At 31.7% G+C, this 25,558-nt stretch overlaps 1 protein-coding gene across 4 annotated transcripts in view; it reads left to right on the top strand.

Annotated features, from left to right (window-relative positions):
* The window catches only part of Rim2 (replication in mitochondria 2), a 60,500-nt gene extending 35,159 nt beyond the window's left edge, over positions 1–25,341 (top strand). For 3 of the 4 annotated variants that reach the window (XM_075296151.1, XM_075296149.1, XM_075296150.1), the window contains exons 3-8: positions 7,798–8,014; positions 10,992–11,062; positions 20,172–20,303; positions 20,425–20,698; positions 20,759–20,979; positions 24,139–25,341. In XM_075296151.1, coding sequence (XP_075152266.1) covers positions 7,798–8,014; positions 10,992–11,062; positions 20,172–20,303; positions 20,425–20,698; positions 20,759–20,979; positions 24,139–24,265 — 1,042 coding nt within the window. In that variant the 3' untranslated portion in view covers positions 24,266–25,341. The remainder of the gene's footprint in view (positions 1–7,797; positions 8,015–10,991; positions 11,063–20,171; positions 20,304–20,424; positions 20,699–20,758; positions 20,980–24,138) is intronic. The other variant, XM_075296152.1, reaches the window with a different exon arrangement.
* Positions 25,342–25,558: the final 217 nt, after the last annotated feature.

Here is a 25,558-nt window from a genome sequence, read left to right as displayed (position 1 = left end):
AACAGACGCAATATTCTCTTCTGTACGCACTGTACGCATTCGTGTGGTTGGTTTAATGTCCAATAAAGTAAACTGAGTGCGAAACTTGGTCACAATCGCATTAATTGTTTGCTCACTTGGTCGATTATGTAGACCATAAATCGGACGTAAAGCGCGAAACACATTTCGAACCGAACACTGATTTTGGTAATAAAATTCAATGATTTGCAAGCGTTGCTCGTTAGTAAGTCTATTCATGATGAAATGTCAAAGCATACTGAGCATCTTTCTCTTTGACACCATGTCTGAAATCCCACGTGATCTGTCAAATACTAATGCATGAAAATCCTAACCTCAAAAGAATCACCCTTTATATATATATATATATACAATAAACATTATGATTATTTACAATTATATACCACATCATGTAGGGCTCAACAAAAGAAGAAAATATATTATTTTCAATAAATATATTTATATTATACAAATACTTATAATATGATTGGGCGAAAGGGTCTTATGGGTTATCTTCTATAGTAGGTTTTATGTCAGTCGATCTGCTCTTAACTGGATTTTACAAAGATCCAGAATTGCCGTAAAGACGTATTTATTTTCGAATCAAATAAGAATTTTCTTTCTTCCAAGACTTTAATAAACATTCAATACACAAGTTTACTAGAATCCAAAGATTTTGTCATCCACTTAAGGTTTTTGGTATTAATTCTAAACCAAAGGTGCGGGTAAGGATGAAAAAAAGCTGAAAAACTCATAAATTAAAATTGGTTTCCTAGAATAAATTTTTAAAATAGAATTGTCTCTTAATGGCATCCTTACTTCAATTCTCCACTTCTTTGACTTGGAATCAATACCAAAATCATTAGTGTAAAGGCAAAATCTTTGGAACGGGGCACGGGTTTTTCAGTGCTATATCAAACCCTTGACCGATATAAACCCAAAGAAAAACTACTTTCCCCCGGAACAAATTTTCAGAAACACAAAATCAATTTTCAAAATTTTTATTTTTTACTATTTATTGATTTTCTATTTTTTGGCGATATTTAATTGCTCGAAATTGATTTTTTCACATAAAACGACCAAATAGCGCATTTTATAATTTGTCTTAAATATTTTGCTGTGATATTTTAAGTCCGCAGCACTTTCTTTAAAATAAAACTCCGTGGCGAGTTTCAATTTTTGTGCATGCACCCTCAAAAAAATCGCTTCTGTAACGTATACCCCAAACACATTTTGCTTCAAGCATATATATTTTCAGGATTGGTCCAAACAAAATATTGTTTGTATTGTTCAAACATATTCTTTTCCACCTTAGGGCATACACTGGTAGAAAAAAATTGGTTGGTTACTTCCATTATTTTACTTGCAGCATACTCTTTAGGTCTCTCTTTCTAAACACATATATGTTTATAAGCTATTTCTAAATTAATATATGTTTGCATCTAAGCATATTATATTTACAAACATTTTATGACCCAAACATAATATGTCTAACATATTGACATATATGTCCCAAACATATTGTGCTAGTTTATGAACATTATATTCTTGCACTTAAAAATATTGTGTTAAAAAATTTGAGTTCCAAACATATAATTTTTACATCCAAACATATGAAAAATAGTCTTTTTCGTCCGTGTTGGAATCACAAAACTGATAAAAATCCAATTCATATTTTATAAACACTCAATTAATATTTCACTTTCAACTCATTTAACCCATAAACGCCCAAGCGAACATTTTTTGTGATTTTTTCGCCAAATTTCGTACAATAGGGTAATTTGGCTCAAAAACTTCAATTCTGGCACCAGTTTTTTTCTTAAAATTTTAGTTTTTGAGATATAGGGTGTTCGAATTATCGAACACTGGTCAGTGTTTAGCATTCTCTGCCAAGTATGTAATAAACACATTATTATGATTTTTAGCACAATTTTATTGTATTTTAGCTCAATTTAAAAAAGATAATGTAATATGTATAAGCTAATTATTTATCTTATTTGTGGTATATTTCAAAACAATGTGTATGAATTGGAACATTACATTAGCTTACATAAAAAAGAACCCGGTTTATGACAGCGCTTGCATCGGCGTTTTTTTCTATTTTCGCAATGAGATGTTTCCCTTTTATTATTTGAAAAATTTTCAGGCTGCCCGCTAATAGAATCATCTAGATTGTATTGAAATTCACATTGTTCTTCAACTTTACCCGTCGTCATACTGCTTCAGAAATATCTACTCTAACATTATTTTGTGGTGTAATTGTTGTTTTTTTTCATACCGGTTTATAAAACATGAAAGTTTCCAAGTATTGACTAAAGCTAAATTTTGCATCGAAATCCATAATGGCCAATACAATTTTTATTCCTTCCTTATTTGATTTGTAGAATCAAATTGGAAGTCCTAATTTCCACGTGGGAGATGTTTGCCACTTTTTAAATTAGCAGGTATAGAGCGTGTTGTGCATATATTTTTCTCAGTTAGCAAGCTCATTAAATAGTATGATGAAAAAAAATTATCAAAATAAAGTATGTGTTGATTTGGGACCTCCAAAAGTTAGGCAAATCTAAAAACTACGTCGGCCCCAGACCAATTTCATCTCTTTCTGTCTTAAAGTTATAATATTTGACATTTGGAATTCTTAACATAGAACAATAACAAAACAAAGTGATTAATATAAACTAGAAGCAACGGTCAAAAAAGAATAAAGCTAACGAAAATCATAAAGAAGACACAAAATACTAAATAATGCCGAGTGTTCGATTAATCGAACACTCGCATATTTCCAAAGGTTTTTCGTAGATATCAAAAAATTTTCACAGTTTTAGGATTATTACAGATACTTTCAACAATTTTAAAGAAAACTGCATCATTAATTTTTGAATTTTTTGGTTGAATTAACCGCCGAGCAATATAAGACCAAAAAATAAAATTTTTAAAACGGCCCCAAAAGGCTTAACATTTCCAACTGGACTTGAAAAAAATTATTCCGATAGCGGAGGTATCAAAATTCAACCTACAATACATGAATGTTTCATACAATATCACAAAACATTACGAAAAATTTCGAGAAAAAAAATATTGTTCGAAAAATCGAACGTTGGGTCAATATGGGTTAATATTTCAATGTATTTATATTTAAATGCTTGTTATTGCGCTTTAATAATTTAACTAATTGCATAATTCAGTAACCACTTGATTTGTTAAATTTGCATTTAATTTGATCAACCCATACTCCTAATGTAGTACGGTGCTGTCACGGCTACCTTAAATAAAATGCCTAAAAATAATTGCTCCAATTTTTGTTGATTTATTCACTTATTGATCAAACTTGATTTTTCCTGTATTTAATTTCATGTTTGCAATCAATTTCATGCATTCATATAATAATGGGAAGTTTTTATTAATGCGCTACTAGGGGAAATCCTATTAATAATTTTAATTTAATATAGCAATTTGCAACTACCAATATACATATACGATACATATATTGGTAGTTGGCCTCTCAATGGTTTTTCTCCGATGATAACCCCCTTTAAATTGAGCAGTTTATGACTAACAAAATTATCAAGTTTACTTTCCAAAGAGGTCCGCTAAAAATTTACACCTTCGTTTGGTCACCATAACTAAAGCGCGGCCTCCTCACTTCATTCCAATGGCCACCAAAATCTTCGATCGCAATTGCTCTTTTGCGCCTAGAACATTTAAGACTAAAGTTTACACTAAAATATACCAAAGTATCAATCATCTCAAGATTGCGCTTCGCGGGAATTATCCAAAATACCTCAGAGCTTTGAAGATTATAATTCGTGCCAAAGGTAACCAATGCGAACAAATCCAAACTGATTCTAAAATTTGATGTTATTTTCGAAAATTTTTGCGTTTGAACAATAAATTTAAAGTTGAAATAAAAAATGGCGCTTTACTTTGTTTCATTACGTATCAGCCACACTGCAACTTTGAAATTGCAAAACCAGGGAATTTTACATATGGGCGAATGTTCAAAATCCCTGGTCTGAAACATAGGACGTTATTGATGTAATGGCCAAACAAAATAGGAAACAATAAAGACATATAAAACTGTATATAGGAAATACACATCCCAGACAAAAATTCCTTTATTTCATAATTGCCTGTAACAAAAGAAAATTTTATTTTGTTATTCTTATCAAAGTTTTTTTTTTAATAAATCACCAGTGATAAGATTTGATTTGTCAGACTGAACATAAAATCCAAAGTAATTCAATCACACACTCAGACATTTTAGTCACAAGTGCAAAAAAAAACGACGAACATTCTTGTTCGTTTGTCGTTATGATAATACTTATTAAGTGATTCCACCTCTTCGAGTCTACCTCATTTAGCAATATAATTTGCGAGGTATTTATTTTTTCAAACATAGCAATGTTGCACAAGGTCATGGTCTTAGAATAAACTGAACAGTTTCTTTTCAAGGTTGGGCAATAAAATGGATAAAAACATATATCAAATATTTTACAGTGCTGCTCAAACTGCTTCCTACAGGAAAAGAAAAATCTGCTATGCAAAATGCTAAAGTATAGGAAAATTCTGTAATAATTTGGAGTGTTCGTCTGAAGATTTTCTGTTAATAAATCTCCATTTTAGGTTGTATTAGAGTGCATGGACAAGCTCAATACATACATAGATTTTCAGTACGTTCAACACAAATTATATACTACTGTGGGCAAAAAAAAAAATTGAGACTTGTTGTTTAGCTTTTTTGAACCGGAAGTGGTGAAAAATTGACTCAAAAGCAATGCATTCTTAATGAGCTTCTCATAAGGACGAAGTCATCTTTTTTAAGCATTCGCTGCATTAAATTTGCATTAGTTCTTGCAGCCAAAACACTAATTTTATCGTCTACGTTCAGATATAACTGGAACCATTACATGGTCGCAAATTCTATGCAAAAAAGGAAACTAATTTTTACTATTTCGAATGTATACTCACAATTTTCATTTTGATAAAAATCTTGCCAAAACTTGGATGGAAATGTTCCAACGCATTGATTGCGTAACATTTTGGCTTTTAAAATTAATTGATTCAGAAGAGTAACCGTGAAAATAAGTTGTTTTTTTAAGCGTGGAAACCGAACATAGTACGGCTTTATATGTGAAAGATAACATAGATCTTTTAGTCCTCTTTCCGATAGTAAAAACGGACATTTCAAACTATGTTTGGGAGTCTCAATTTATGTCAATTTCTATAGAGGATTAAAAAAATCTTTTTTATTCGTAAATGACTCATTCACATATACTACATAGGTGGCGCTAAAACGAATATTCATATACGGATTTATTATCCGTTACATGTATTTATTTAGAGTCAAAAAGCACCAATTTAATGCAAACATATCCCCTAAATATTTCCAAAGAGCATTTTATGCCATTGTGGAATTTAATGGAAAAAAATTGATTTGTCTAAAAATTTCCTTTGGCGCTTATTTTGCGGTAGCACGTATTTGTTTCCAATTTTGTCTTTAATATTTTGAAATTAATTCGTGTTGTCTAAATATTAACAAAGATTGCGAAAATAATTTTTAGACAATTTTCCGTTACCCATGTCTCGTTTTAGGATGATACGTAATTGAAAAAATATTTTTTTTACTATAGAATTAAGTTTCTATAACGATTGATATGTTCCTGTACAAATATCGAACATCATAATTCATAGACATCACCACAGTTCCACGATCATACTTGCATGTATAATTTTCGCATGTCATTCGAAAATTTTTCAAAATGGAAATGAGTGTTTTTCCCCATTTATATATGTATGTATATATTTTTTCTTAGACTTTCTTTTGTTGAAATTCGACGTTGAGAAATGTATGACTAGATTTCTTACTAACGTCATTGCGGCAAAAATTAAATGAAATTGTGAATTTGTAGATATATTTTAAGAAACTTATGGATGCTAACGTACTGCAAATACGAACATTACATGTTTTCTTGTGCGATGGGTTACACCCCGTAAATCGAACGTGTATATTTTGGGTACAATGAAAAAAAAGCATGTCCGGTTCTAAAGATTTTGTCTTTACATTTTGGTATTGATTCCGAGCCAAAGAAGCGGAGAAACTTTTAAGACACAATTCTGTTTTAAATTTGGTTTTTGTGTTCTTGTTTAAATTTTTCATTTTTTCAGCTTTTTTTCTTCATATGCCATCAAAAACGAGTTAAAGAAAACTTTATTTTCCAAATTCAGACTCGACTTCCACTAGAAATTATGCTATGTTTCAAGTAAAAAACGTCTTTAAAATAAAGTGTTGAATAACATGTCCTATTTTTGAACAATTTTTTGCTTTGTAGTCACGACGCAAAAAGACAACAAATTTAAAGACAATTTCATTAATTTTAAAGATTTTTTCTGAATTATTAAAGTCAAGTTGACCTTAGCCCAAAGATTTTTTCTTTTATGTTATGGTACCCATTTCTAAGTACAATCACTTAATTATAAGTACAATACGACTTCATTGAAAGGTTTATCGACTTTAGGACAAGGAAACAACTTTATATTAGAGAAATGCGTCTTCTATGCTAAACAAAGTTTGCATTCGTATTTTAAGGACATGAAATCTTTGGTCTCACGACAATATTTTTTTCAGTGTAGGATACACTAGGCATTCCAATCGATCAACATTTTTTTGATTTACGGGGGAAAGATAAGTGTTTTCTTACCAAAGTTTTAAAATATACACGCAAAAAAATAATTCTTTCCTCCCAAACGAAACTTTAGTTCGTTTCTCATTTGCTGAAAGGAAGTGTATTTGGAAGAAAAGTATATACTTTTTGTGATAAACGTTTATTCTTTTCCAGGATGTAAAAATAATTTCATAAAGACTAACTCAAAAAAAAAACTTTTTCTGGCTAATTGCATTTTTCCTCAACATCTTTCTCACTTCCACGAGGAATGTAGAAGAAATTATACGATTTTATAAATTTTAAAATTTTCTTTCGCCTGGACGGAGAATCGAACCGCGGACCATGCAATTTATAAGCCAGCACACTATCCACTGAGCTATGTAGCCGTTATTGTCATCAATAGCTAACTATCCATATAAGTTATATTTATATAGCATAGCTTGCGGCGCCCACGAGCCGATTAAACAAACTTTATTTGACAGAAAAATACATTTAGTTGGGCACAGTGGTTGCTACGTCCGACTTGCATGCCAAGGGTCGTGGGTTCGATCCCTGCTTCGACAAAAGTTTTTTTTTTTACATATATTCCAGATAGGGTCGGAAGATTCCGCAAAAAAATTTCAATATTACATTCTACAATATTAAATTTTTGCTATGAACTGTAAAATGTGTCTTATTAAAGACCTAAAGTCAGAAAAGAACAGTGTTTGATATAAACGAAATGGATTGTTGTGTTGGTTCAAAAATAACTTTTTTGATTGAAAAAATAAAAATTTTGTAACAAACGAATTTTTTTGGTGATAAAAGTATAAAATTTTCGAAGCAATTCAAAAAACTCTAACAAAAGAAAAACGCTTTCGGTACACGTTTTTCAAACTTTTTTTTCATTGCGTGTAGCTTTACAGATATTTTTAAGATGCTCCGTTCCAGAGATTTTGTCTTTTCACCATTATTTCTGGCAATGATTCCGACCCATGGAGCAAATTATTTACTTAAAATATCTTGATTGCAAAAAAGCAATTTCTTCTTGTTCAATTTTTAAAAAAAATATTAATCTTATTTTTTTATTTAGTACGGCAATGAGTTTATTCGAATTTTGAAATTAATTACTTTCTATTACCTCTTTCTTTTATTTTAGAACTGCTGGTACAGTTGGTGCTGTTGTAACATGTCCATTGGAAGTTGTTAAGACCCGTTTACAGAGTTCAACAGCATTTCTAACACCGCCACGGATAGAAAGCAATTCAACCACAAATGTATCCTCAGAATTACTGCGACCTGAACAAAGACGTAAACTCAGTACGACGATATTACGCAACAGGTCCCAACCACAGGTGATTGGGGGTGTCCGTAGGGTAGTACCAATATCTTTTTTGTTTTTATTCCTTCTCCATCTTCATACATGCTCTAGAACAGTATATGACGGATATAAGCACATATCAGCTAACAAAAAAGCAAATATTGTAGAAAGTGTAGTAGAACACTATACCCTTCATTGTTATGTACAATAATTTCCGATTAGAAAACAAATTTTTCTTATATCCGTCATCTGCTGTATGTCATATTCTTTTTCTACTCGCAATTACCTTCCTTCACATTGGTGTATTTTATTTGGTACAGTTATGAACAAAAAAAAAACCTTATTTAATTACGAAAGTAATTTAATTCATTGATTTAATGTTATTTAATTAATCAAGAAAATGATAGTTACAATCACGGAATTAATTAGACATCAAAATTGTTTTAAATAAAGTATATTTTTTATTATTTTTTTAATTGATCCAACTAAAACTTTAATTGATTTTATTCACATTTTTTGACAAATTCAGTTAAAACAAGCCAAATAAATAAAAAATAGTCGGTAAAAAATAAAATAAAAGTAATTTGACTGAAGTCATTTGAATCAGCACTTTATTATGTGTTTTCCGATTGTAGTTGCATTAGTAACATTATAGCATAGCATTGACAAATTTTTCATTCCAACTTTCATAATTATTTTTTAATGAATTTGCACAGCAGTTTTGTTAGAATTTCGTAACGAGTAAAATGTAAAAAAGAAAATTTCATTTTGTTTGCAAAAATTTTTAAAGGCACATTAACTCAAAATTATAAAAGTTGTGCTCCGTTTTGAACGCTACTGTATATAGAAACTAATTATTTCCTATCAACTCTATTTTTAATTGATTTTTTTATTTTTCTGTGAAATTCATATTAATGGATCCAATTGATTTTTAATTAAAATTACTTCAACCATGAATTAAAATGATTTAATTCAACTAACAAATTGCTTGGCTCTTAAAGTTGCATAGTTTTAATTTAGTAAAATTGTGTACTTCATTATACCCCCACCAAGAATGGTGATAGGGGTATAAAAAATTTGTAACACATCGTAATGTCGATTTTCGACTATAAAGGTATATAACACGTTGGGTGATAAGTCCCCGGTCTGACACATAGATGGCGTCGCTAGTATTAAATACCTATCATTTTTATACAGTACCAACCTTCAAATGATTCGTGTCAAAATTTGACGTCTGTAAGTCAATTAGTTTGGGAGATAGAGCGTCTTTTGTGAAGCAACTTTTGTTATTGTGAAAAAAATTGAAAAAAATGAATTTCGTGTTTTGATAAAATACTGTTTTCTGAAGGGAAAAAATACGGAGGAAGCAAAAACTTGGCTTGATAATGAGTTTCCGGACTCTGCCCCAGGGAAATCAACAATAATTGATTGGTATGCAAAATTGAAGCGTGGTGAAATGAGCACGGAGGACGGTGAACGCAGTGGACGCCCGAAAGAGGTGGTTACCGACGAAAACATCAAAAAATCCACAAAATGATTTTTGAATGACCGTAAAATGAAGTTGATCGAGATAGCAGAGGCCGTAAAGATATCAAAGGAACGTGTTGGCCATATCATTCATCAATATTTGAATATGCGGAAGCTCTGTGCAAAATGGGTGCCGCGCGAGCTTACGTTTGACCAAAAAACAACAACGTGTTGATGATTCTGAGCGGTGTTTGCAGCTGTTAACTCGTAATACACCCGAGTTTTTCCGTCGATATGTGACAATGGATGAAACATGGCTACATCACTACACTCCTGAGTCCAATCGACAGTCGGCTGAGTGGACAGCGACCGGTGAACCGTCTCCGAAGCGTGGAAAGACTCAAAAGTCCGCTGGCAAAGTAATGGCCTCTGTTTTTTGGGATGCGCATGGAATAATTGTTATCGATTATCTTGAGAAGGGAAAAACCATCAACAGTGACTATTATATGGCGTTATTGGAGCGTTTGGAGGTCGAAATCGCGGCAAAACGGCCCCATATGAAGAAGAAAAAAGTGTTGTTCCACCAAGACAACGCACCGTGCCACAAGTCATTGAAAACGATGGCAAAAATTCATGAATTGGGCTTCGAATTGCTTCCCCGCCCAACGTATTATCCAGATCTGGCCCCCAGCGACTTTTTCTTGTTCTCAGACCTCAAAAGGATGCTAGCAGGGAAAAAATTTGGCTGCAATGAAAAGGTGATCGCCGAAACTGAGGCCAATTTTGAGGCAAAACCGAAGGAGTACTACCAAAATGGTATCAAAAAATTGAAAGGTCGTTATAATCGTTGTATCGCTCTTGAAGGGAACTATGTTGAATAATAAAAACGAATTTTATCAAAAAAATGTGTTTTTCTTTGTTAGACCGGGGTCTTATCAGCCAATCTGTTATTTTGTAAATTGCTCATCTTTGTAGGTTGCGTAATCTTTAATATGGCGTAAATATATATTTTTTTCAGTGTATAGTGCTGAAATTTTGCCCGGACTCTTTTGTCTTTTATCTTCGAAGATGGACTACATCGTTCCAGGTTTTGATATAGCTCACATAAAACCGATGCTCAAGACATCTAGACTCCGCAATTTTTATGCGATTTGCATGAAATTCAGAACGTATAGGTGCTTTTGTTCTATAAATTGATGTACCGAATATTGTGTGAATCGGTCCATGTTATAGTATAAACCGATCTTCCGATTTTACTTCTATGGCTCCTAGACACCGCAATTTATATCCGATTTCATTGAATTTCAAAATCTAGAGGAATTGTAGTTCCACAAATAGGCGTGCTAAATATTGTGTGTATCGGTCCATGCATAGCCTCCATATAGACCGATCTTACATTTAGAAAGTTACGTCAACTTTAAATTGTCAATGTCTATATATTTTCTTAGTTGGTATTTTCAAACTTACCAAATAAAAAACCCAAATGTAGCTCACTAACAATGAATCTATGTTCTTCATTATCTTAGTTTTTGTATGAATTATTCGATAATATTATGTACTTTCAGATAATGGCGATATCACACTGCGGCATCTCATCAACATCCACAAAAAGTATGAGTATAATACAGTGTTTGAGGTAGGTCATTGATTCGTAATATACTAATAATCACTTAAGTATGTCAAAAATGTTTTTTTAATATATCATAGAATTATGCACAACTACAACACTTTATATATTTATAAAAATATAATACTTTGTCATATGTTCCTCGATACAGTTTTTGTGTGTGTTGTATATCAGAAAAATGTACACGAAATCTGACTGGGATCACCCGTTGTTTGATAAAAAATAACAAACTCCGATCCGTATTGTTTAATTTAATGTCCAAAAACTAATCTTTAGTTTATCTGAAAGCAATAGAATCCCAGCAAAAAATGGAGCACTATTTCAGTAGGATTGTAAAGTAGAGATGCAGTACCAACTGCATACAAAACAACCGAATCAGTGCTGATTTTTGTGGGCGATGTCCCGATTTAGAGCAGCTTCTACATATTCTACATACATTTTAATAGAAATACGGCTCAGAAGTGATATATAATCTTGAGTATAGCATTGTTGGCATGAAGGAAAACAGCACTACCTTTCATGCATATACTGCATGAATTGGTTGCAATAGCGTAAACCAATGATCATAAACTATTTTTATTACTCGTTTACGTTATTGCCACCGATTCATGCAGTATGGATGCACTGCCTACTTTATCGTATACCAAAAAGCGCAACTAAACTCTTACTGCTGAAGTATTTTTTGCTGGGATTTAATGATGTATTTCGTTTTCCCCAACAAAACGGAAGTGTTCTCAAACTTCCGTTTTTCTGATCACATGATGTAATATTCATATCTATTGACACATAGATGGCTTTACTAAAAATAAAAAAAATAAATAAAACATCCCAGCCGGATTGCCCGTTTCGGTATCAGGCTAACATGAAATAAAACATACAGGAATTTTGCGAATTGAAAATACAGTTGAAGCAAACCGTTGGGATTAGAACGAGTTTCCAGACAGAACTACCACTTCTTTGGGGTTTAGTATGTTTAGAGGTACAGTATGCAAAATCCGTATTCGTACACCCTCGATGAAATAGGAAAATCGCTATAAACTTAAGGTGTGTCATAGCAAAACCAAAAAGTTTTTCAAATTAATATTGTTTATGCAAAATACAAACGACACAAAAAAATATATCACCGTGTTACATCAATTCTAGTGTAGATGGCGCTTTTTTCATTTTATTTGAAACAAAACACGTATTCGTACACTTGACATCCCTGTTTTTACTGTTCATTCTAATGGGAGTTTTTAACAAAACTTTGTTTCGGTGTTTTGCATTTTGGTTATAGAGCCCTGTGTTATCGCAATAAATCAAATTTAGTGTTGTTTCTGCAAGTAGCACGCGAAAATCGATATAGGTAAAAAATCAAGCGAACTTTCGGACGAACAACGAAAAATTGTAATAGATCTGCATAAAAGTGGAAAATCTTTACGTGAGATCGCAAAATTAATGAAGCGCAGTGCTTCTACAATACAATATATTATTTCAAAATTCAAAACTTGTGGCCAGAAAAAAAAACAACGTCGAAAAGTTAACCGTTCCAAGCTATCAAGGAGACACTGTTCATTCCTTCGCCATCAAATTCGCATCGATCCGACAGTAAATGAGGTATAACTGGCTGTAAGTTTAGAAAAACATTTTAGAATACGTGTTACCCTCCAGACAGTGAGAAATTATTTAAAAAAATGTGGATTTAAGAGCCGGTATGCTGTCAGAAAACCTATTATCAGCAGGCTTCATAAGCAAAAGAGAATTACATTCTTTAAAAAATACAAAAATGAAGATTTTAACTTCTGGAAAAGAGTTATTTTTACTGATGAGTCAAAATTCAACATCAAAGTATACGATGGACGCATAAAAATTTGGCGAGAGAAAAATACATGCTTATCACGCCATAACCTAATTCGTACATTCAAGCATTCGTACATTCAAGCCGCAGCAGGCGTTGGAAACCTTAATTTTGTGGATGGAATAATGACAGCAAAGGATTATATAAACATTTGGAAGCAAAACTTGAAACAGAGTGCCGTAAAATTAGGTTTGTCCCAGAACTTTATCTTCCAACAGGACAACGATCCGAAACACACCGCTCTAGATTCCAGACTTTGGATCCTGTACAACTGTCCAAAATATCTTAAGACACCACCCCAAAGCCCAGACCTCAATCCTATTGTGAACCAATGGTAAATTTTTAAGAAAAATTAAAAAAATACGATATTAGAAACGTAAAGGACCTCAAAACAGCATTAAAAACTGAATGGGATCAAATATCCCCAGAATTAACATCCAAACTTGTCGAATCCACTCCAAGATGTCTAAATGCAGTTCTAAAACAAAAAGGATATCCAACAAAATATTAACTTTAGTTATAATATATTGTAAAATAATTTTTTTTAAATATGTTATTGTGTGCGAATACGGATTTTGTTTCAAATAAAATGAAAAACGCGCCATCTACATTAGAATTGATGCAATACGGTGCCATATTTATACCCTTCACCACTACTGTGGTACAGGGTATAATAAGTTTGTGCATTTGTATGTAACGCCAAGAAATAGTGGTCATAGACCCATCTTTTAGTATATCGATCGGCTTAGAATTAAATTCTGAGTTGATTTTGCGATGTCCGTCTGTTTGTCTGTCTGTCTGTCCGTCCGTCTGTCTGTATATGTAATTTTGTGCACAAAGTACAGCTCGCAATTTAAGTCCGATCGTCCTCAATTTTGGCACAGGGCCGTTTTTTTGGACAGAGACAATTGCTATTGGTTTTGGAAAAAATCGGTTCAGATTTAGATATAGCTGCCATATATATTTATCCCCGATTTGGTCATAGTTAGCGTGTTTATCAACCGATTTTCTTGAAATACCGTACATCCAAATATTTTATGAATCTCGAAAATCTTGCAAAATATCAGCCAAATCGGTTCAGATTTAGATATAGCTCCCATATATATCTTTCGTCCGATTTAGACTCATATGACCACAGAGGCCAATTTTTTGCTCCGATTTAGTTGAAATTTTGCATAGGGAGTAGAATTAGCATTGTAACTATGCGTGCCAAATTTGGTTGAAATCGGTTCAGATTTGGATATATCTCCCATATATAGCTTTCGCCCGATTTACACTCATATGACCACAGAGGCCAATTTTTGCTCCGATTTAGTTGAAATTTTGCACAGGGAGTAGAATTAGCATTGTAGCTATGAGTCCAAAGTTGGTTGAAATCGGTTCAGATTTAGATATATCTCCCATATATAGCTTTCGCCCGATTTACACTCATATGACCACAGAGGCCAATTTTTTGCTCCGATTTAGTTGAAATTTTGCACAGGCAGTAGAATTAGCATTGTAGCTGTGCATGCCAAATTTGGTTGAACTCGGTTCAGATTTAGATATATCTCCCATGTATAGCTTTTGCAAAGAGTGTAGAATTTTGCACAGAGAGTAGAATTAGCATTGTTGCTATGCGTGCCAAATTTGGTTGAAATCGGTTCAGATTTAGATATAGCTCCCATATATATGTTTTTCTGATTTCGACAAAAATGGTCAAAATACCAACATTTTCCTTTTAAAATCGCCACTGCTTAGTCCAAAAGTTGTAAAAATGACTCTAATTTTCTTAAACTTCTAATACATATATATCGAGCGATAAATCATAAATAAACTTTTACGAAGTTTCCTTAAAATTGCTTCAGATTTAAATGTTTCACATATTTTTTTACTAATATTGTGTTCCACCCTAGTGCATTAGCCAACTTAAATTTTGAGTCTGTAGATTTTGTAAAATTCTATCAAATTCTGTCCAAATCGAGTGATATTTAAATGTATGTATTTGGGACAAACATTTATATATAGCACCCAAGACATTTGACGGATGTGATATGGTATCGAAAATTTAGATCTACAAAGTGGTGCAGGGTATAATATAGTCGGCCCCGCCCGACTTTAGACTTTCCTTACTTGGTTTTTGTATGGTTTGTATTTTGCATAAACAATATTAATATGAAAAAATTTTTGGTTTTGGTATTACACACCTTAAAATTATAGCGATTTTCCTATTTCCTCGCGGGTGTACGAATACGGATTTTGCATACTGTAGTACTCAGAAAAAGAGTTTGTTATAGATGAAAAGAATAAATAATTCTCAAAAAAAAGGATGTTGATCAACCCTAAATTCTTCGATACAGATTTTATATCTCCTCAATCGACTCGAAACGTGTTCTCTGGTCTCTTGAGTTATGGCCAGAAGTACCACGAAGCCAAATCAGGCGAATATGATTAATTTTTTTACGAAATGATCTCCGCACAAGCTCACCTTTGACTCGGAGCATAATAAACCCGAGGGGTAATATGGATGAAACGTTACACCATTATTTCATTCCAAAGTCGAATGGACAGTGATCGTGTAGACTGCGCATGATGAACCCGCTCTAAAACGTGTAAAATGCAACTATCTCCTTGTTCTCAGATCTCAAAATAATGCTGGCTGGGAAAAAATGTTCTTCAATCTAATGGTGATCGCTAAGATTGTAGCCGCCTCTCTCAAATTGTATTATTCCAAAACTAATGGGAAAATAATTTGAATTTAATTCGAATAGTGGTCCCTACACGCAAAGAAAAAAACGTTTGGAAAACGTGTACCGAAAACGTTTTTCTTTTGTTAGAGTTTTTTGAATTGCTTCGAAAATTTTAAACTTTTATCACCAAAAAAATTCGTTTGTTACAAAATTTTTATTTTTTCAATAAAAAAAGTTATTTTTGAAATAACAACACAGTCCATTTCGTTTATATCAACCACTGTTCTTTTCTGACTTTAGGTCTTTAATAAGACACATTTTACAGTTCAAAATTTAATATAGTACAATGTAGTGTTGAACATTTTTTCGGAATCTTCCGAATATATCTGGAATATATGTAAAAAAAACAAAAGCAAAAAAAAAAACTTTGGCCGAAGCAGGGATCGAACCCACGACCCTTGGCATGAGAGTCGGACGTAGCTACCACTGCTCCACGGTGCCAAACTAAATGTTTGTTTCTGTTAAATAAACTTTGTTTATTCGGTTCGTGGGCGCCGCAAGCTATGCTATATAAATATAACTTATATGGATATTTATCTATTGATGACCATAACAGGTACATAGCTCAGTGGTTAGAGTGTTGGCTTACAATGTGCATGGTCCGCGGTTCGATTCTCCGTCCAGGCGAATGGTAAAAAAAATTTTAAAAATTTATAAAATCGTATAATTTCTTCTACATTGTTGGTATTACAGGAAAAGGTGTTAAGAACTAAAAATCCTCGTGGATGTGAGAAAGATGTGAGGGACAATGCAATTAGCAAGAAAATAATGTTTTTTTTTTTGTTGAGCTAGTCTTTATGAAATTGTTTTTACATCCTGGAAAAGAATAAACGTTTATCACAAAAAGTATATACTTTTCTTCCAAATACACTTCCTTACAGCGAAAAGCAAATGAGAAACGAACTTTGTTTGTCTAAAATTTCGTTTGGGAGGAAAGAATTAGTTTTTTGCGTGTATGGGTCAAACAGGGTCTTTTCAACTAAGCTGATAATCATTGCTACTTTGTAAAAAAAATTAATATCGATTGCACCAAGGTCGATTTTTGGAGACATTGATCATCAATTATGGGTTATTTTATTATGAGTTTATTTTTTCGATATACTAATAGGATAGGGGTTACAAACAGTTTGAAATTTCTTAATTTTACAATTATTATTCGAGCTTTTATGGACCAATTAGATTAAGGAACCTGATTAATAGTCATTGAAAAGAAAACGCCAGATACAAATCTATACACGCCTAGACTGTACATGTTTCGGGCGAATGAACCTTTGCACAGCCTTTAGTATAGATCTGGCTGGGATAGATAACTCCTTATGGAGAAAACATTTACGAATTTTCCTCTTACAAATTGAATCATCTTTACTCCCACTGTACATCATCTTTTCATATAACTACAAGTCCCTTAATCTTATTTCTATTTCGCTTTGTTACTGCAGTAATGTAACCAGGGCTGTGGAGTCGAGTCAATTTTGCTCGACTCCGGCTCCGACTCCGACTCCAGCATTTCTTATTAGCCTCGACTCCGGAGTCGGCTCCAGGTGGTACCTAAATCTCATTTTAACAATATTCCAATAGTAATTTTAAGGTGCAGTGTTCCAAAAATAGACCGATATTTGTCCAAAAGAACTCTAATTTTAAATTTTGATACGACTCGACGACAAATCTCAGCCTTTTAGGGATGTAAAGAACTCTACATTTTAATGTAAGGCCAATAAATTAAAATATGACACAAGACTATATAGAGACCACATCAAAATACGGGTAGATAATAACAATCTCCAGAATATGAATTTATAAAAACACAAAATTTCAAAAAATAATTACACTCAAAGAAAAAAAAAACGTTTGGAAAACGTGTACCGAAAACGTTTTCCTTTTGTTAGTTTTTTGAATTGCTTCGAAAATTTTAAACTTTTATCGCCAAAAAAATTCGTTTGTTACAAAATTTTTATTTTTTCAATAATAAAGTTATTTGTGAAACAACAACACAGTCCATTTCGTTTATATCAAACATTGTTCTTTTCTGACTTTAGGTCTTTAATAAGACACATTTTACAGTTCAAAATTTAATATACTACAATGTAATGTTGAACAATGTAATGTTGAACATTTTTCATATGTAAAAAAACGAAAAAAAAAACTTTGGTCGAAGCAGGGAACGAACCCACGACCCTTGGCATGCAAGTCGGACGTAGCAACCACTGCTCCACGGTGCCAAACTAAATATTTGTTTCTGTTAAATAAACTTTGTTTATTCGGTTCGTGGGCGCCGCAAGCTATGCTATATAAATATAACTTATATGGATATTTATCTATTGATGACCATAACAGGTACATAGCTCAGTGGTTAGTGTGTTGGCATACAAAGTGCATGGTCCGCGGTTCGATTCTCCGTCCAGGCGAAAAGTAAAAAATTTTTAAAAATGTATAAAATCGTATAATTTCTTCTACATTGTTGGTATTACAGGAAAAGGTGATAAGAACTAAAAAACCTCGTGGATGTGAGAAAGATGTGAGGGAAAATGCAATTAGCAAGAAAACAATGTTTTTTTTGAGTTTGTCTTTATGAAATTGTTTTTACATCCTGAAAAAGAATAAACGTTTATCACAAAAAGTATATACTTTTCTTCGTTTGGGAAGAAAGAATTATTTTTTTGCGTGTAGGCTTCCAGAAGTTTAAGTAAAATCCTGGTATGGGTCTATATAGGCATTTTATAAAAAATAAATCTATATAAAAAAGAAAAATACACAAAAAGTAGGGCTAATCACATAGAAAGTTTAGATTTAAAAAAAAAGTAATGTGTCGGATATATAAAACAAACATAAACTGTAATAAATTAGGACGGGCGGAATTTTAAATAACCACTACTATGCAGCAGATGACACTAATAGCTGGACAGTTACGAATATTGTTTCTATATACGTAAAAAGGTGAAAAATCGATTTATAAATGGTCTATCAGTTATGGACATTAGAGGCCATTAATTTAATGTAAAGAATTTCAAGTGGCAAACTTTCTCCCAAAAGACCGCCTCATGGCACGTTGGCAGAGATTTAATTTAAATTTACAGCTTCCAAGGACATCGGGTGTAACATATGTGGAGATTTCTCAAGTAATTATCTCCATATACAAAATCTGGGCCGACGGGAAATTTCCGCATTTATTTATGGATCTCAAATAACTCAAAATTTCTGACAAATCTTATGAAAATTTTAGACTGGGAAAATTTTCTTAAAACAAATCGGAGATGCGTTTTTATGTAGGTGCTGTATCACAAAATTGTCCGGTATGACCCATCTTCGAACTCGACATGGCTGCCAAAAATTCAGAACGTTAGATTCTACTGCTATATTGCCTTAAAATTGTACCTTTATCAAGAGTATATATAGGGTTAAAAGTCGAGCAAAATTTATACGACTCCGGCTCCAACTCCAGCAAAATCTTCAAACTCCGACTCCGGCTCCGACTCCACAGTCATGAATGTAACAACAGGAAATTTTTGTTTAGAAGCTATTTGTCGAATTCACCTAAGTGGTGAACAATCGAACAATGCTTTTGTTTCTACAGTCAACAACAGTTCGTTTGTAACACACATTAATTAGTTATCACTCTAATGTATTAGCAATTAATTTATTAGATGATACCGATGAAGTAAGAAGACTGAAAAGGCGACATGTTCTTGATCTCCCTTTTATTTAAGTAAAGCTTAACTATCAATGTCATGTAAATATTAGATATTTTAAAGAATATATTGTTAGGGTCAATGGAGCCTAAACAATTCAGTTTATGATATGTAACAAAAAATTTGCTTGATGTTTTGTATAAAAATAGATTGCAAATAAACAGAATTATTAAAAAAAACACATTAATTAATTGGTGATTTAAGTCCCCCTCCATTAAAATCTAAAGAAATCTACCTTATACAAAATAACATGCCGTACTTTCACAAATATTTTTATATATAAAATTTAAATGATCTCTTATACATAAATATGTATATCGTGAGATCCTAGTTTTATTTGTATATATTTATATAAAACTATTTTATTTGGTTCTCTTTTTTTATTTATTTTTATTTATTTAACTCATTTTACAACCAAGCCGAAATGGCCATATACGGGATACTCAAAATAAAGAATTACATTAAATTTACTAAAATTATAAAAATAATTAGGACTACAATCAAGGACTGCAAAAACTTGACATTATTACACCTTATTACTAAGTATATATCTTACTACTATATGTAGACTACGTTACAAAAACCATTTGATATATAAATATAAAAATTTAGGAATTGATTACTACTCTCAAATGCCTACGAACGCAGGTTATTAACCAATAAGTTTAATTATTTGCAACTAAAAATTTAATATTTAAATAATATATATTTTTATGTTAACAATTTTTAATCCTCGAACTTATATATTTGAGTTATTTTATATTTGATTTCTAATTTTTGTTTTTTATTTAATAAAAACTAACTAGGACTACATAAACTTGACATATTTATGCAAAAATAATTATCTTATAATTCATTTGTTTCAGACACATAGTACAAAATGAAGGTCCACGAGCATTATTTAAAGGTCTCGGGCCGAATCTCGTTGGTGTGGCGCCATCACGTGCCATCTACTTTTGCACATATTCTGAAACCAAAAATTTCCTCAATAAATTAGGGTAAGAATTATCCAATCTATATTCATAGTCCAATTATCTATTAATTACTTAAATTTTATTATGAATTAATATTTCTAATAACAAAAATTATTTCCCTCTAAAAAAAAACATGTATACATAGATTAATACAACCAGATTCACCACAAGTTCATATTATGAGTGCAGCTAGTGCCGGTTTTGTTTCCTCTTCCATAACCAATCCTATTTGGTTTGTGAAAACACGTTTGCAATTGGACTATAATTCAAAAGTAAAAATGACCGTTAGACAATGTATACAACGTGTTTATGCTCAAGGTGGTATTGCAGCTTTTTACAAAGGCATCACTGCCAGTTATTTTGGAATTTGCGAAACGATGATACATTTTGTAATCTACGAGTTCATCAAATCGAAATTGGTAAGTTCCAATAAAACTTATTGCAATGGCAAAAGAAAAACTTTATATTTTATATTGCAGATTGAACGACATAATAAACGTGGTGGTGATACCACAAAGTCATCTAGGGATTTTCTTGAGTTTATGATGGCTGGTGCCATTTCAAAGACTGTTGCCTCCTGTATTGCTTATCCGCATGAAGTAGCGAGAACACGTTTACGTGAAGAGGGTAATAAATATAATAAATTTTGGCAAACATTACACACAGTTTGGAAGGAAGAGGGTAGACCTGGGTTATATAGGTAAGTGAAAATACATCATAATTTAAAATTTTTGGAAAATTTAATTCAATTTTAAAAATCATGTCAAATAAAACGAAAATTCTACTCTCTTTTATTTATATAATTTTAATAATTCATTACTAATTTATTACAAGATTTACAATCACAATAAATAAATATAAAAAATAAGTAGGTTCTAACAACAAGGTTTTGAACCTAATATGCTTATTTAAACTCAAAGATATAAGTTGAAAAATGTTGCAAAGTTTTAGGAGTGTTAGTATTTCAGGGATATTAGTAGAATTTGCAGGGAGGCAAATTTCTCCAAGGAGGTATATTGGGACTGCATTCATTGTGCTGCAGTTGAAAACTATGTGGTAGTTTCATTTTTTTGTGGGTGAGGATGGGAAAATGCTTTATGCACCTGACACTGCATCCATATGTCACGTGCCGGAATCCGTCACAGTTGACGATACCTGTACTATCTCACCCCGGGGTATTCTTTCCCCCTCGGAATCGCTTTCACATTACTACTTCATTATTAAAGGGTGATTCTTTTGAGGTTAGGATTTTCATGCATTAGTATTTGACAGATCACGTGGGATTTCAGACATGGTGTCAAAGAGAAAGATGCTCAGTATGCTTTGACATTTCATCATGAATAGACTTACTAACGAGCAACGCTTGCAAATCATTGAATTTTATTACCAAAATCAGTGGCAGAAAATCCGCTTTTTTATCGACAAATTTTGTTCAGCGATGAGGCTCATTTCTGGTTGAATGGCTACGTAAATAAGCAAAATTGCCGCATTTGGAGTGAAGAGCAACCAGAAGCCGTTCAAGAACTGCCCATGTATCCCGAAAAATGCACTGTTTGGTGTGGTTTGTACGCTGGTGGAATCATTGGACCGTATTTTTTCAAAGATGCTGTTGGACGCAACGTTACGGTGAATGGCGATCGCTATCGTTCGATGCTAACAAACTTTTTGTTGCCAAAAATGGAAGAACTGATCTTGGTTGACATGTGGTTTCAACAAGATGGCGCTACATGCCACACAGCTCGCGATTCTATGGCCATTTTGAGGTAAAACTTCGGAGAACAATTCATCTCAAGAAATGGACCGGTAAGTTGACCACCAAGATCATGCGATTTGACGCCTTTAGACTATTTTTTGTGGGGCTACGTCAAGTCTAAAGTCTACAGAAATAAGCCAGCAACTATTCCAGCTTTGGAAGACAACATTTCCGAAGAAATTCGGACTATTCCGGCCGAAATGCTCGAAAAAGTTGCCCAAAATTGGACTTTCCGAATGGACCACCTAAGACGCAGCCGCGGTCAACATTTAAATGAAATTATCTTCAAAAAGTAAATGTCATGGACCAATCTAACGTTTCAAATAAAGAACCGATGAGATTTTGCAAATTTTATGCGTTTTTTTAAAAAAAAAAGTTATCAAGCTCTTAACAAATCACCCTTTACATAGTGAACATTATTCTGCTCGTGATGGGTTAAACATTTGACGATGGGTTAGATTGCTATGTCCTAATCACGATTGCCACAGTTGGTAGAATTCTACCAAAAATTGTACATTTTTTACTGTTTGGTAGATTGGTAGAATTCTTGTTGTTTTGATAGATTTTGCAAAATCTTTCTCTACAACTAAGAGGCGCTGGGTTTTTTACGACCTTCATAGTTTATTGTTATGGATTTTCTTAGATTAGTACTTCAGTTTATTTTATTTTATTTATTTATTTATTGTAATATAAATAGTACTTAAATTTTCTATATATATAGAAATAATATTTTGGCAAAATTGTCGATAGAAATAAAATTTTGACAAAATGTTCTATAGAAATAAAATTTTGACAAAATTTTCTATAGAAATAGTATTTTGACAAAATCTTCTATAGAAATAATATTTTGACAAAATCTTCTATAGAAATAATATTTTGACAAATTTGTCTATAGAAATAAAATTTTGACAAATTTGTCTATAGAAATAAAATTTTGACAAAATTTTCTATAGCAATAAAATGTTGACAAAATTTTCTATAGAAATAAAATTTTGACAAAATTTTCTATAGAAATAAAATTTTGACAAAATTTTCTATAGAAATAAAATTTTGACAAAATTTTCTATAGAAATAATATTTTGACAATATCTTCTATAGAAATAATATTTTGACAATATCTTCTATAGAAATAATATTTTGACAATATCTTCTATAGAAATAATATTTTTACCAAATTTTCTATAGAAATAAAATTTTGACAAAATTTTCTATTGGAATAAAAGTTTGACAAACTTCAAAATACGTTTTTTTTTATTATTTAATAGATTTTTGGTTCAATTTTCTTGAAATTTTGGTAGATTTTTTTTGGTACGAATGGCAACCGTGGTCCTAATTGTAATCTGATTTACGATGATAGATGATCTTCGGTTTTCAGATGGTTATAAAGCTATTTGTTTGCCAGGATTAAATATTGTATTGATGGTGATAGTTCGCCCACTTCACATTGTATGTTTGGATCAGATTGTTCAACATTATTCGAATGGTATCTTATCGTTTGAGGTCGTACGTTTGAAGACTGGAGCAGAGTTAGCAAACCTTGCTGATGCATAGGGCAATGTCTGGTATTCCAGTGTGACTTCGTATCTGCATTATTTTAAATTTCGTATGATATGTTCTCAATATCTCTTATATTGGATATCATCATATTTTTATTTGATGTGTTACTAATGGCAGACTCGACAGTTAGTGCGTACCACATAATTTCCTCTTATATGTTTGTATTTGTATAAGGCCCTTGAGATAATTGTTACATCTGCTGTGAAATGTTACCTCTGCTGTATAAATAATATTCTTCTCATCTCCTCGAAGAAAGCTAACGGAGTGTCAAATTTTTTGAGAATATAATCAATAAAAATTTTGAAATTTAAACCCCATGACGCTAGGGAAAAAGCAATTTTACTTCTGTTCTGGATTTACTTGTTTCAATTACGAGGATATTTTTAGTATAAATTAAAAATAGCAAATTAGGTTTGGTGTACATCCATCATCCTGTAGTGTTATTTATGCTTTAATATAACTCAATAAATATTAAAAATTAATATTTTGTGAATATTTTCCAATAAACATTAATACTAATTTTATGTTTTTTCCTTCATTTCTTTGCAGAGGCTTAGCTACACAACTTGTGAGACAAATACCAAATACTGCTATTCTGATGGCGACATATGAAGCTGTGGTTTATGTATTAACACGACGTTTCAATAGTAAAAGTAATGAATTTTATGATTTTTAAAAAATAGCATCTTGATATGTCTCCAATCCACCCACTTCCTCCTAATCGTATCCCTATTTACTCTAGTTAGGTTTACATAGTTATATACAACTAAAAAAATAGTTAACGAAAAAGAAAAAAACATGCAAATACGAAGAAACATTAATTTATTTGCAAGTTCAAACTTTTAAAGTTTGATTTTTTGACAGAAACACACAATATGTTCTGTAGAGAAGACTTAATCATTTAAACATAATAATATTATGTAGAGAAGAGCGAAAATTTTTCAAAAAATAAATCCTCAAAAAAATCACTATTATTATTGCTACTATTTTTTGGCCTAATTTTAGGCTTTTGAAAACCAAAAATTATTAACAACAAACAAAACCAATACATATATTTACTCACAATATATTCTTAGATGAGAGAGAAGACGAGCGCTTTGTAGCTTTATTTGAACAAAAAAAGTTGCCATGCAACTTTAAAAATTTTACAAACAAAATTATTTATATGATGATAAAAAAATCAACACACAAAAATATTGAATATTGTTGCTTTCAGTTAAATCAATGAGTTTTCAAAAGTTTACAAGAACATATACCAACGAAATTAAAATTATGCTATAAAAATGTTGATTAGAGCACAAAACGGAAATGCTTTAAAAAGAACAAAAGCAAGAACAACGCACGAATTAAATACTAAGCCCATTTCAAGGATACAAACAAACAAACATCCATTTTGTAATAATTTATTATGACTTTTCCTATCTAATGTACATGTATGCCACATCTGTAATCCATTGAAATCGTTATTTATGGTTCCAAAATAATTACGCTCTTTTTTGTTTTTGTAATAAATCAAATCAAATTTGAACTTTTTGTGATCTTCATTCGATCTTTAGTCCTTATTATAATATACTTTTTATACATTATTAGAATTCACAATATAAAAAAAAAAACACAACAAAAAACCCGAAATTGTTATATCTACAACATACTGTTATATAATACCATTTAAGTAAACAAATACCACATTGTCCTTATATAGAAATAAAATCACATGGTAATATTTATTAAATATAACCCAAACATCGATAAGTTCGTTTTTTTCTAGTTTTTAAAATAAACTATGTTTTATTCTTAGTTTAATTAAAACTCAACTTTGAAAATTCTCAACTGGAATTAATTTATGGTATATTGTTTTTAGTTGCAAATAAAGAAAACAAATTATGAAAAAATTTGTAGTTAATTTCACTTTCAAGCATTTGTATACCATTCATCATAGAATGGGAGAGGGAGGGGCATGGTTGGCAAA

The sequence above is a fragment of the Haematobia irritans genome, chromosome 2, assembly GCF_050003625.1.
Source record: "Haematobia irritans isolate KBUSLIRL chromosome 2, ASM5000362v1, whole genome shotgun sequence".
Classification (NCBI taxonomy): Eukaryota; Metazoa; Arthropoda; class Insecta; order Diptera; family Muscidae; genus Haematobia; species Haematobia irritans.
The sequence above is the reverse complement of the archived record's forward strand: the minus strand, read 5'-3'. Positions and strand labels throughout refer to the sequence as shown.